The sequence below is a fragment of the Phoenix dactylifera genome, chromosome 1 (assembly GCF_051530095.1).
Source record: "Phoenix dactylifera cultivar Ajwa chromosome 1, Ajwa_hap1_PhDact_Kaust_v1.1, whole genome shotgun sequence".
Lineage (NCBI taxonomy): Eukaryota > Viridiplantae > Streptophyta > Magnoliopsida > Arecales > Arecaceae > Phoenix > Phoenix dactylifera.
Window position 1 is genome coordinate 14856349 of NC_143190.1, and position 13132 is coordinate 14869480.

Sequence of the window (13132 nt, forward strand, 5' to 3'; positions counted from 1 at the left end):
TTCTCCAAACCTCCGAAAAAATATTAAAAAATATATTAGTCAAAATAAAAGCATCAACATAAATCAAAAATAAAAAAATCTTCAGATATCATTTAATCAAAAAGAATGTCTTAAATTAGAAAATTCATTTTCTAGCTTCAACTTTGTTCGTGTTTCCTCAATGACTAATTGAAAACAATCTATCTATTCTCATGCAAATTGGGTACAAAATATCACGAGTTCAAATTGTGTCAATCCTACCTATTACTTCTCCTATGGCAGTAACAAGGGATTAATTAAGACCGATTGAAATTGGAGATAATCTTTCACTTTTGTATATAGAAAAATGCAAAAATGTTAGAAAGCATTTTTCATATAGATTAAATTTGAATTTTGCAAGTTGTAAGGATATTCAGTATCAGAAGCATTGTGATGTTAGATTCCACAAATATTCCAAGGAAAAGTGAATTTTTTTACGAGATTTTGGCTATCCTAGAGCTCAAAATTCATTAAAATTTCTATTATCTCATGTCAAAAGCCAATGATTTGGTATGTTTAAACATGTCTCTTCAAATATCTATTTCAAAAGAACATCTTTTTTTTATTGTTTCAGTAAAAAAAATTACCAAATCAGTGCATCTAAAGGTCCTAAAACAAAATTTGAAGTATCATTTTATTATAATTTATTTTCTCATTCTTTTTTTTGTTTTTTTTAATTTTAATCAATTTATTGGTATTTCTTTATAACATTTACTTGAAGGTGCCAAAGTTAGAGCAAAACCAAACAAAACTCAAAACCAACTTTCAAACATCAAAGCCTTGTTGAGATCTATGTAATTCTTCTTTCCATACAATAAACAAGATTTTTGGAATATGCACATGGAGACTCATTTTCTGGCTTTAGATATTATATTATCTTTATCGATGACTATCTTCGTGTCACTTAAGCATATTTTATTAGAATGAGAAAGCAAAACTTTCTTGCTTTTAGGACCTATTTCTAGCAAGTTTGTTGTCAAAACATGTAAAGAATAGTTAGATACACATTATTGCATTTCAAAAAAAAAGAAAAGAAAGAAGACCCAATAATGAAACTGAGTTCGAACAAAAGCTCCGCTACTTGTGTGAAAAAGGTAATTTACATCAAACCACTAAACCAACTTGGCTACAACCAAGGTTCGCCGTATCGGCACCATTCTATTACAGTGTCAATACGTCCAATATATCACCCGGTTCGGCGTACTGAGTGTCGTTACGCCCTTCGTACCTTGTACCACTTCGGTATTGGTGCGGTATGGTATGGTCAGTACACACCAGTACCAACCGATACGGCAAACCTTGACTACAACAAAGTGGAATCATTAAAACCTAACAACAATACCATTTCAATAAAGTATAGTCAATTCCCCTTCAATTAAATGAACTAGATATTTTTTTATTTTTGTTGTGGTTTACCGATTTAGCTTAAACTCTAGATCATAAAAAGGATGCTAATATTTGTTTTCCTAGATTTTCCCAAAAGCGTTTAGTTTAATTTTCAGCAACACCCTCAACCAGCTTTTCTTCCAACTATAATTTTGAGTGACACTACATCTTTTTGATGGTATCAATATATAAAAGCTTATTGACAATGTTAATGAGACACTTCTCTATTTTGAAAGAATTTCTAACTCTCTAATCGCAAAAGTTTCATGAACTCAATGGAAGAGCTCGTGAAAACTTTTTGCTCGAACAGTATCTACACTTGAACATGCCCCTTCTTCTTCTTTGCAAATGCGTACAATCAATCTTCATGGTTCTTGAACTTACACATGTTCTTTCTCTTCTAGGTTAAAGGACCCTTCCATGTGTTGGCCAAGCTACAAAACTTGAAAAAGTATCCAATCTAGAACACAACGTTCAGCTTTCCAAATTTTCAATCATTTTGGCATTATGCAACAATTGGTATTCCCCTTTATTTTGAAATTCCCAAAACATCCTTTTTCCTTCTATCTTCAACTAATTTTTCACTTTTTATTTTATCACTTCTCCCCTCTTTGACTTATCCATTTTGCCAGTTTCGATTGTCTAACTTTTCAATCTTCTTCTTCAACCCTTCAAAATTCTTCCCTCATTTTTACGAGGTGGAGGAAAGGATAGTTGGAGAGAAATATAAGTCCAGTATCACTTCATTCCACCTTTTCTGTAACAAAATATTTCTTTAATAAATATTTCTAGCATCACGTTGGGCCTCAACAAGATTGCTAATTCTCAATACCCTCAATCATTTAAGGCATTGGTTCAAACTTATGATCGTATACCCTGATTGTTGGACTATCTTAAGATCTAATCCCTATCATGGCTCACGATTGCTTGAACCGCCACAGTAAAAGGACTACCATATTCTCTTTGTTTTGTAGTGTAGTATCTAAGCCAGGTCACATCCATGAACACATGGACAAGCAAACATGGCTTTGGTACTAGATAGTGGGAACCACAGTCTGGGAGAAGAGACAGAACTTAGAAGCAAAACTCTCATACCAAATGGCACAAGCAAAAAGTGCAAGTATAGGGGATCATACTAAGGGTTTCATGCCATTAAAGACAATTTTGTTCAAAGATCATAAAAGAACATACCATTAATTGCTACATACGATTTCCTTTGCATACATGACCATCAAAACAACCGTCAAACAATTAGAGTACATGTCAAACTAGTTGCCAATGATGCAATTTCACCCAGTACACTTAATTCCTTTCGACAATCACTTAAAACCTTTCATAGAACAACCCTAGCTCCATTCTGATCACATTCTGAAACTGTAGAACAAAACTGGACCATCATAAAGACCAATCATATTGACCGAGTTGAATCCAAGGAATAAAGTTTGTGGCATATGAAGTTGGTACTTAAATGAGTACGTGCATCAAATTAACTAGTATATCTCAAGACATGCCTCTGGAAGGCAGCTAACTAGTAACTCATGTGATGACAAAATCCTGATTGCAATAGGAGTCTCAAATTTTACATACAGAAAAATGCAATGCCCCTTTGAAGCATAAAAGGTGAGATAGAGCAACTTAAAGCATTACTCTAAAGCATGGATTCTGCTGGGCATCATCCTATCAAGATGAGATATGACAAACCAAGATACGCATGTAGTTCTTCAAACCACATGTTAATTGGAAGACCACAAATACAAAGATATAATAAAAGTTTGTATATAAAAGGTGCAAACCAAGATGTCACAGCTACCATTTCAATTGCCATGAAGTACCTATCTGAGAATGAACTCTACTAGACCAATGAAAAGAAAGGACACATCAACTCTAACCATCATAAAGAATATAAATTTTCTATTGAATCCAAAAGCCTTGTATAAGGATCCAAAAAGGCAACACAAACATTGTCAAACAGTTAAGTTGGTTATGACAATTTGTGTAAATGTAATGTTAATTTGATAGATTTCAAAAGTGGAAGTAAGCATATCCACAGAACACATTGAAATTAACCTACTACGCGAGTCACATCCCAAGCATTACCTTGAAAAAAAAAATCTCACTAAAACCATCATTCTAAGATAATAATAAAACAAGAAAGAGAAAAAAAAATCATGCAGTAACTATTTAATCTAACATCAACGACAAGGCTAATTGCGTGAAAAGGGCAATCCAGAATCCAACAATTACAGAGCTAGCTACAATATTCAGAACCAGCAGGCAGAACAACTATGAATACAATAATGATGCTCGTCATCCAAACCCCATCCAAATAATAATGCGTCGAAGAAAAACAAGAACAAGTTGCCCCCGTGCCGAATGAAGAAAACTAATTAGAAGGGCAGGAGGAAAAGAAGAAGACGAAGAAGAAGAAGAAGATACTATCTGTACAGCGGGAGGGGAGGAGAGGGTCGTTTTCAGTCGGAATGGGAGTCGTAGCCGGCGGATTCGTAGGCGTCGGAGGAGGAGGATGAAGAGGAGGAGGAGGAGGAGGAGGAGCGGCGATAGGCGTAGAAGGTGCGGCGTGGCGGGGGCTCGGCGATGGGGAAGCAGAAGAAGGAGAAGAGGCAGAAGGCGAGGCGGCGGAGTTGGTGAAGGGGGAGGCAGCAGAGGAGTTCCAGCACCTGCTCGCTGCTCAACCGCTCTGGGTTGCACGCTACGTATTGACACGCATCCGCCGACACCGTCGCCACCGCCGAAACCCACCGGCTGTTGAACACCATCCTCCTCCTCTCGTCTCTCTCTCTCGCTCGCTCTCGCTCTCGCTATCCCTCTTTCGTGTCTTGGCTTCTTCTCTCCTATTTTTCGCCTTTTCTATCAAGTTTCCCAATTTCACGCGGAAACCCAGAAGGGAAGAAGACAGATGAAAACAGAGGGGGAAGGAACCCCCGGGGTGCCCTTTCTAATTTAACGGTGGATTTAGGAATGCCTGGTTTCGAGGGCATGCCGGCGAACGCCGAAGGCAGACCCTTGACACCGTGGATCCCATATCGTACTATATTTTTATAGTGGCGTCATAGGTGCTCTTATTTTTATTCTTTTTTAAGGTAGCCGTATCAACTCGTCTAAATGATGAGCTGCATAAAATTATTTATATTGTTGACCTTTCTATAAGCATAAATACCTGATTCAACGAGATTAAAATATATTAGTAATTTAAAATAATTTATTTATGAAAAAAATCCACTGTATTATATTAAAGCTACTTAAAAATGATCCACCTAACACAAACAATAATTAATTCTGGCGACCTCAAGAACATTACAACAGCTTGATGCTAGATTGGACCAGCTTTTAAAATGAAAATATGTAAAATTAGACGTATGAAAAGACGTTCTTAACTGCTTCAACAAGGTACCCTAACATTTTTTGGAAACTGGGAAACGAAAACTCACGAGCTTCACAGTAACCACCACACCATGATGGCAACCGAGACCAAAGCATATGAGTTTCCTGAGCGCATCATATTCCGAACACCATGATTAAAATAGAATCTTTTTTTTGCTGCAATGCTAAAATAGAAGCTTGAACAGCCATTCGACAGTATGAAAACGGGTAGTGGCAAGGTCTACCATCCATTCCGTTAATCTAATTCTATTATTTTTCTCCCTATAGTTGGGATTCACAGTTACAAACCAATCCAACAAAATCTTTAAAGAAAAAAAATACATAAATACACTTCTAAATATCAAATTTTATATTAATACTCTTCCAAAATTAATATTTACATATATATATATTCTCGTAAAATACTTATTTTACTATTCTATCCTATTTTTATTTTAAATTAAAATAACAAAAATATTTTTAATAGATAAACATGCAAATAGATCGTAATCCTGGTAGTAAAAAAAAAAAACAGAAACAATAACAGAATTTTAAAATTTTATTTTATTTTTAATTAATATAAATATAGTTTTTCTTAACACCATTAGAGGAACATTTATACAATAATAAAAGTTTACAAAGCTATATATGCAAATATCAACTTTGAAAGCAAAATCTGATATTTAGAAATGTATCTATAAAAAAAAACTCAAAAAAAAAAAAAAAAAAGCAGGCACAGATTTTTTACATATGCATATCAAGCTTATCCAGGACAACCCATCATGTGTGAAGCAATCAAGGCCATCAAATCTTGGCCACTTCATTGCCATAAACCGCCAACACATCACAAATCAAATAAGAGCATTGAACAAGCTAAACGGACAAAGTTGTGAATAGCGCGAAGATGATGATGATGATGATGATAAGATCTACTAAGCTCTTTAAAAATCCCCACCCATTCCTTTCAAGTCGATGGTCCAAAGAGTGGCTGCAACAAAGAATACAGAGAACTCCCTGGGATGTCAGTCATGAGATGCGCCATATGATCAAAAGATCTATCTTAAATAGGTATTAACACTACCACCAGTTGTGATTCAAGAAGATATTCATAACTAATAACCATTACTTATTCTCTATTAACCTCCAATAATCAGATAGTCTGTCCATGACGGCCAGGTTTGCCTCCTAATATCTGAAAAATACTTGCGAACGCATATTTCAGTGATGATTACCAAAACAAACACATAAAAGACAGCATCGTACAAAGAGGTTTACATAGACCAAAATCAGCATCCAACGACAGTTTTTTTTATTTTATTTGTCGCAATTAATATCAGACAAACTAGCATCCTTGAAAGATATCTCATGGAATGGTGCGCTGATAGAGGGGTAGAGCTCCCAATGCCTCTCGTTCTGCCCTCTCCTTCTTCACCTGCAATGAATACAAAATTGCCAGTTACATAAAATGAACTTACATAATAAGCCAGCCAGTTACATAGCATGAACTTACATAAGCTGGAAAAGAAAATTTATAGAATCAGCGGCTCAACTTGTCATTCATCAGATACTCTGTTTATCAGTCAAGTGCATTGCATGTGCTGATTGCTAGAAGTACCATAATCAGAAGGCGAATTACAGTTGTCCAGTCTGTTACGATCACATTATGGCAACAATTTCAGATATAATGCTAGGTTGATCAGCGGTTGGGTCTTCCTGATGTCAGAGAGACAAAAAAAGAGAGGCAAAGTTTTAAGTTCTGGCAGGAGAGGGGGCATCCTGGCCATCCCCCCATTAATGTGAGAAAATAGGGGCGGGACAGGGTGGGGGGTAGAGTAGGGACTCCAAAACTTATACTCACGAAAAGAGTGAAAAAAAGAGGAAAGAAAGTAAGGAAAGTAGGATGAAGAAAAGGAAAAAAAATGAAAAGAAAGAATGAAAGAAAGAGAGAAGAAAAAGAACAAAAGAAAGGAAGGAAAAAAAAGAAAGAAAGGAAGAGGAAAAGAAAAAAATAAAGAAAGAAAGAGGAGAACCAAAGAAAAAAGATAAGGAAAGAAAGAAATGTGGAAGAAAAAGAAAGGAAGGAAAGCAAGAAGAAAAAGAGAGAAAAAAAAAGAGAGAGGAAAGAAGAAGAGTAGAGAGATGGAGGATATCTATGGAGATGCATAATCGGGACCGTTGCCGGGACACAGCTCGACAGAAAGGCATTCCGTTCCATGGAGAAACAAGAACATCTCCATCCCATGGGATTTAAAACCATGGAGAGATATAGTAGTGATTGCAACTGTTGAAGATAATAAGACTTAAGGGAAGAAAGAGATAGAGGACTAGAGGATGAAAGAGGCAGACACCATTTAATTGGTAGTTGGAGGACAGAGGCTTTTGTTTACCATGAATCCAGTATGCGCAAGCAAATGTGGACTATCTAATGGTTGCCCGAGATTCCATCAATTAGTGAGATGAATGAAATTTAATTATTCAAATGGCTACATTTCTTATTTCTTCCTTAAAAAGAATGAGCATAACGAGTGCAAATCACCAAATGAAGCATGCATTAAACTCATTTTCCTTTTATCAGACTGAACGGAAAGGTGTGGCAGGCACACCCTCAACCTGTGTATTGGCTTTTAATAGCAGAGCCACCAAAGCATTTTGCTTACATGAAACAGAAAGTAATACCAGTTTCAAGTGAATATATGAAAAACAGAAAGGCTTGCAACATAGGTGTACTTAAATGTAGCATATTATAGTACATGCAATATCTTCAGAAAAGGACAAGTAAATTAAAAATACAATCTGTTTGTTAAACCATATCAATTAGTATAATTATCAATTAGTATATTATACATTATATATTAATATAATCACATATACAGAACATTAAGCACACTGAGTTTTCAAATTGACTAGCCATATGTTCATCTAAAAGCTTCAGCAGATTAAAAGGCAATGCTGATAAGCAAATGTTAGCAGACTTCAAACAGCTAATCATTAAAAATAGAATTTATTATTAAAAAGGCATATAAAATATTGCCTTAGAATTGCATTATGATGCAACTCCAATCAATCAGCAGAGAAGAGAAAAAGGTTGTCCACCTAAAAGGTTTGAAGAGGCAAATTGCAGAAGGACATCACCATATAAACATAAATTCTAAGTAATCATAGAAGCTGACTGACAAAAACTCAAGGCAGAATTTGCTCATAGAAACACTTACAAGAGCCAACATATCTTTAAGATAGCTTCTAAATGGCGTCTGTAATGCCTGCAAAGAAGAAGAAAATAAAAAATGGTTGGTATTGGTGATTCATATAAATGTGAAAAGCAAAACTATATGATCGAGTTGACACTATATACATGATTACACGGATTTTTTTTTAGCAATTGGTGCAGGGAAAAAAAGAGAAGGATTCTAATCTATTAGTGGGAGGACCATTTTAAAGTATGGTTGTTACTTATCTGGAGAACAAAGGAGGAACCATAAAAAAATATGCAGCTACATTGTCAAAATACCTATGGATATTATTACACGAGTCGGATTATTCATAGAAAACAAAAGAATTTTATGCTACAAACTTGGATGTCCTATGCAAGTACATGAACATACATTATTAAGTTGTATCTATGTTTGAAAAATGATAGTATAGCGTACAATAAAGAAAGGTCGAGAACAAGGGCTGATTCACATATAATCTTTAAATAATTTTATGGATAAAGCCAGAGTAGTTAGCCTATAAAGGAAAATGCCATGCAGACATATGACAGGATCAACTGATTTCTCAACATGAATCCTAAGACCATCTTAGGATAGTTATGCTCTTCAGTTTCCTATGTAGTAAGTCTCTTGAAAAAGTGTTATTAAACAAATAGATTGAGTTGATGAAACAAACAAGGACAACACCAAGTTCTCTGAAGTTTGCTTTGCAGGTTTCAGAATTCTTTTCTGTAAAAAGTAATTATTTTTCATCCAGTTGAATCAAAAGGAATCCTACAAATACTGGTACCAGCACAAGTGTCATTTACAACTTGGATGCTCAACCAGGCAGACGAATCCATGAAGCATGGACTTGTGGACATATACAATAATTTAAATGTTTCATGATTTTAATGAGTACAACAGTGAAGATGTACAATAAAAGTATATCTGGGCCAATAGGTGCGCAAGGAGTGGATAATTGCCTGCTTGTGATCAATAAAGATTTTCGCTTGAATTCATATATTGACTTGTCAACAACTAACTTAGATTAATAGCCTTGATGCACTGCAAGAAAAGATTTCTTTCTAAGTATAGGATTATCTGACAACCCACATCTAGACTCAAGTTTCACATAAATGAAGTTGACAATGGTGAAGGGGTTCTCTCAAGTAGCAAAAAATCATGCTGGATCAACAAAAAATTTCAGAATTTGGAAGGATTTAGACTTTAGCATATTTTGGTCAGGTACTAAAGTTGTCTATGGGCCTAAAATTTGCAGTAACAAAGATTGTCCTGTTTTGTATAGTCCTAACAATACTAATAATGTGGAGTATCTTTAAGGTGGACTTGAGTCCGTGAATGCAACTTAGGACTAGGCATGCACATGTGCATGCATTGCACATCTGTGTTTGATGTAGGTCATCTATGTGCTAAGTTGGCATGGCTAAGTATTCAGAATGATCCCACTCATTTTCATAGTGATGTCTTTTTGGTGCAACCAAATTGGGAGCTGTGTTCCCTCTCATATTCTGAGCACAGACCAAGATAATCCTCAAATCATGCTTCCATATTAAAAAGATGTTAACTGCTGCCAAACAAAAGATTGGCAGGAATAGTATCCAGAAGATGGTATCTATGTCGTTCCTCCACATTAGATTCTTGCCTCAAAATCCATCGTGAAGCATTATTTATGCAAGATAACAAATAAGATCATTTAGTAAATATAATGATGCATAGTATTTTATCAAATGTGTATAGCCATGTATTTTAATTACTCATAACATCTTCATTTCTGGGTATTTTAATCACTGATAACTAAATTCAAAAATATTATGTTTTATATTCAAAAGAGCATGCCTGCAGATTTACATAATGGGTCATTACAGTTATAATCTAATTCTTTTGAATTTATTAATATTTACTATATTCCTAACTTCTGGGAAGTTGATAAAGGCTAGGATGTTTGTAATTTAGATATAATCATGATATATCAAAACTTGAGCTGGAACCAATTTGAATGAACGTGCCTCTAGTTATGTCAAAATTCCTATTTTTTCTTGAAAAATACGGAAAGCCTTTTCAAAATTAAATGAAAATAACACGCTGACAGGTTTGTTTATGACTGTGGAAGAACAATTATGGTACAATACTGGAAAATGTAATCCTCAAAATATATACAAAGACATAAAGAACTCTTAAAAATGGGGTTTACATATTGAAAAATAACTTCTCCCACCTCAAACCCACAGTCCACAAACTTCAGATCAAGTAAAAGTGTTCGTAAGTTGGAGATAGAAGGGATGTTGGAGAATGAATCATGTAAAATCAACAGAACTTCATAAGTTCAAGCAGCTTCAGGCATTTCAAAGCGCAACAACAGCACAACACTGCAACAATGGTTAGTCAAAGATGGTACATGATTCACACCGTGTGTATCATACTGAATTCTTGGTGACCACACAACTTGATCCAGCATGAACTTAATTAAGAGGATCTCAAAAAATAATAGTTACTTAATAATTACTTCTAGACACATTCCTTTTATTCTTTCCTTTGTTACAAAAAGACTTATATTCTGCTCTCCAAAACCACTGACATGTGCCGTGACAATCCATCCTTCGCCCCCTGATCAGTGCAATGGAATGTGTCTCTTTATCTATCTCTTGAATCGAAATGGGAGCAGGTTTGAAAAAGAATTTTAGAGTGCCTAAGGTTGGGCCAGGAGTGTCTCTTAATGCCTTCTTTTTTCTTCCCTTCAGAGTTATTTCACAAAGACTTGCCATAATAAGGGAGAAGGGGAAACAAGCACACTTGAAGAGTAAAGTACAATGGAAGAGTATTTTATGAGGTACTTACCACATTTTGTCAAGAGCACCATGCATAACTTGGCCAAAACTAAAAGTTCCATCAGCAATAGCCATATACTTAAAGAGGCCTAGAACACTACTACTAGGCCCTTCTTTGGACATAACTGGTTCTTATAGAAAACTCAAAGGGCAAGTTTTTCAATGCCGTCAATATAACTGCATCTAATATTACATCCTGATTTTTTTTTTGGCAGATCCCTCTAGAGAAACATTCTACATCAATAAAAAAAAAAAAACTTTTTTTTTTGCTATCGCATTTCACATAAACAAAAGAAGAATCCAATTCTACAGAAGGAATCAAAGTAGACCCATAAAAACATGAATCAGGTGCCACATGACAGATCGATCTTCTTTAGATTTCCACACATCGTTCATAATCACTAAAAGCCTATATTTCGGATATTATCTCATCTAAATCAAAGAAGCATCGAATTATAAAAGAGCACGCTAACGAATCAATCATTTTATCAAATAATACCAATATTAACACAAATCAGGAACCACGTAAGATCTCTATCTTCTTAGATTGCCCCCAAGAAAACGAGTTAAGGCAAAACGAGAACATCGAAAAAGAACAGACCTGCAAGTCCTCCGGCAAGTACTCGTGCTTCATGGAGAGGTCCATGGCGCGCTTGAGGCGCTGGTTCCTGGCGTCCACCACCTCGCGCGGGAGCCGGGCCAGCGCCTCCTTGATGTCCAGCTCGTACATCGGATCGTAGAGATCATCATAACGCAACCCTAGATCGAAAGGGAAAAATAACCATAAAACAAATCAAAATCCATCTACAGACCAGAAACCCTAAGAGAGAGAAAGAGAGAGAAAGAGAGAGAGAGAAGAGGGCAGATCGGACCGTATTTCTTGAGGCGCTTGGAGACGGCCTTGTAGTGCTGGGCGGCGAACCAGTTTCGGCGGGGGTTGAGAAAAAACGATTGCAGCCACGACGACGACGACGCCATTCCAACACGACCTCCACCAAACCCCTCTCTCTAGCTCTTCTTCCCTTCGGCGGCTGCGGTGGCTGTTCCTCCTCCCGTCCTTCCTTGGGCCTTTTATGTAACCGTTCGATGTATCAGGCGTGAAAATAGAAAGTCGCAAGCAATCGAGAAACGAACGGTGCTCGACGGCTGTGTGGCTTTTTTATTATTTATTTTTGAGAAAAAAAATTATTAATTTACCCCTTGCCTTTCTCTTGAGATCCAGATCTATTTAGAATGGCTCAGGAAGGCTAATAGGACTGCAAATTAGATAGCTTTTTTTGTCGCCAACTACTCAAAAGGCTACCTATGAATGGAAAACATGGAGTTGTCTAATGCCCTCCGTAATATATTATTTTTTAACTTTTTCTTTTGTATCCCTACATATTATATATAGTACTTTTATTTTTTTAAAAAAAATTAAAAAAAAGAAAGAAGAAAAGATAAACCAATTGTCAAAACAAATATAAGAATTCACCTATTGTCCTCCCATACACATGCCCCAGTTGTCACTCGCTATATTACCCCTTTTTTTTTTATTTAAGCTATTCAAAAATAAAGGTGAGAATTCATCTATTATCCATTGTACACATGCCTTCGAATTTAGACTATTCCATCAAACCTGATCCACCTAATAATTTCTTCCTAAACAAATCAAATATGGTCGGGTACTAATTAAGAGAATTGTATCTATCAAAATTGAGCCTCCATCTTTTGCCTAAAGTGAGAAGGGATTGTATATCGCAACCAAATTGTACCGAAAATCACCTTTAGTAAATAGGGCTAGATGGAGATTGAGTCGTGCTAAGAAGATAAGATCTTTAGCTACTGAGATAGTTGATTTTTGAAACTTGAACTATTTGTTATAGACATGTATGACTAGCATCTAATTTATATAGGAAGATTTTGTTTACGGATGGAATGTGCATAAGCTTTATTTAATTAGGGTATTGCAACTATGTTGATTGAATGTGGAAATATTGCATAATGCATGTATAGATACATATAACATCACTGTATGGTCCATGTAGAACTGGGCTTGGTTGCTAAAATAGGCTCAGCTATAAACTCTATATTATTTAGAAAATCAAATTAAAATAGTTAATTGGTGTAATTCATGATTACATAATCCTATACTGAACTTTATTTTTTTTGTTATTTTTAGATGTCTGTACAATGCCAAATTAACTCATGACCAACTTGAAACAACCGACAGTCTTTTTTTTTCTTCCTATGGGATTTGGACCGACTCACTTCAAAGTTACTTCTGGATATTTATGAATATATGCCCAGTCCAACCTCTAATTCTATAAT

The 13132-nt window shown here is 35.6% G+C and overlaps 2 protein-coding genes across 2 annotated transcripts; both read right to left on the reverse strand.

Moving 5' to 3' along the window:
- Positions 1 to 676: 676 nt before the first annotated feature.
- Positions 677 to 4649, reverse strand: LOC148715066 (uncharacterized). The gene has a single exon (XM_088720993.2). The coding sequence runs from the start codon at positions 4179 to 4181 to the stop codon at positions 3876 to 3878; it is 306 nt and encodes a 101-aa protein (XP_088577119.2). The 5' UTR covers positions 4182 to 4649; the 3' UTR covers positions 677 to 3875.
- Positions 4650 to 5888: 1239 nt separating this feature from the next.
- Positions 5889 to 11912, reverse strand: LOC103716478 (cytochrome b-c1 complex subunit 7-2, mitochondrial-like). Its single transcript, XM_008804485.6, has 4 exons — positions 11695 to 11912; positions 11424 to 11581; positions 7998 to 8045; positions 5889 to 6217 (listed from the first exon to the last, which is right to left on the reverse strand). Exons 1-4 carry the CDS (start codon positions 11798 to 11800, stop codon positions 6149 to 6151), a joined length of 381 nt encoding a protein of 126 aa, XP_008802707.4. The 5' UTR covers positions 11801 to 11912; the 3' UTR covers positions 5889 to 6148.
- Between the last annotated feature and the right edge of the window lie 1220 nt (positions 11913 to 13132).

Excerpts from the sequence above, each read along its gene's own strand:
- LOC148715066 (XM_088720993.2), bottom strand. The coding sequence starts at position 4,181 with ATGGTGTTCAACAGCCGGTGGGTTTCGGCGGTGGCGACGGTGTCGGCG.
- LOC103716478 (XM_008804485.6), bottom strand. The coding sequence starts at position 11,800 with ATGGCGTCGTCGTCGTCGTGGCTGCAATCGTTTTTTCTCAACCCCCGC. Across the intron at positions 11,582-11,694 it reads CAAGCGCCTCAAGAAATACG|GGTTGCGTTATGATGATCTC; the intron begins GTCCGATCTGCC and ends CTTTCGATCTAG. Across the intron at positions 8,046-11,423 it reads ACTTGCCGGAGGACTTGCAG|GCATTACAGACGCCATTTAG; the intron begins GTCTGTTCTTTT and ends TCTTCTTTGCAG.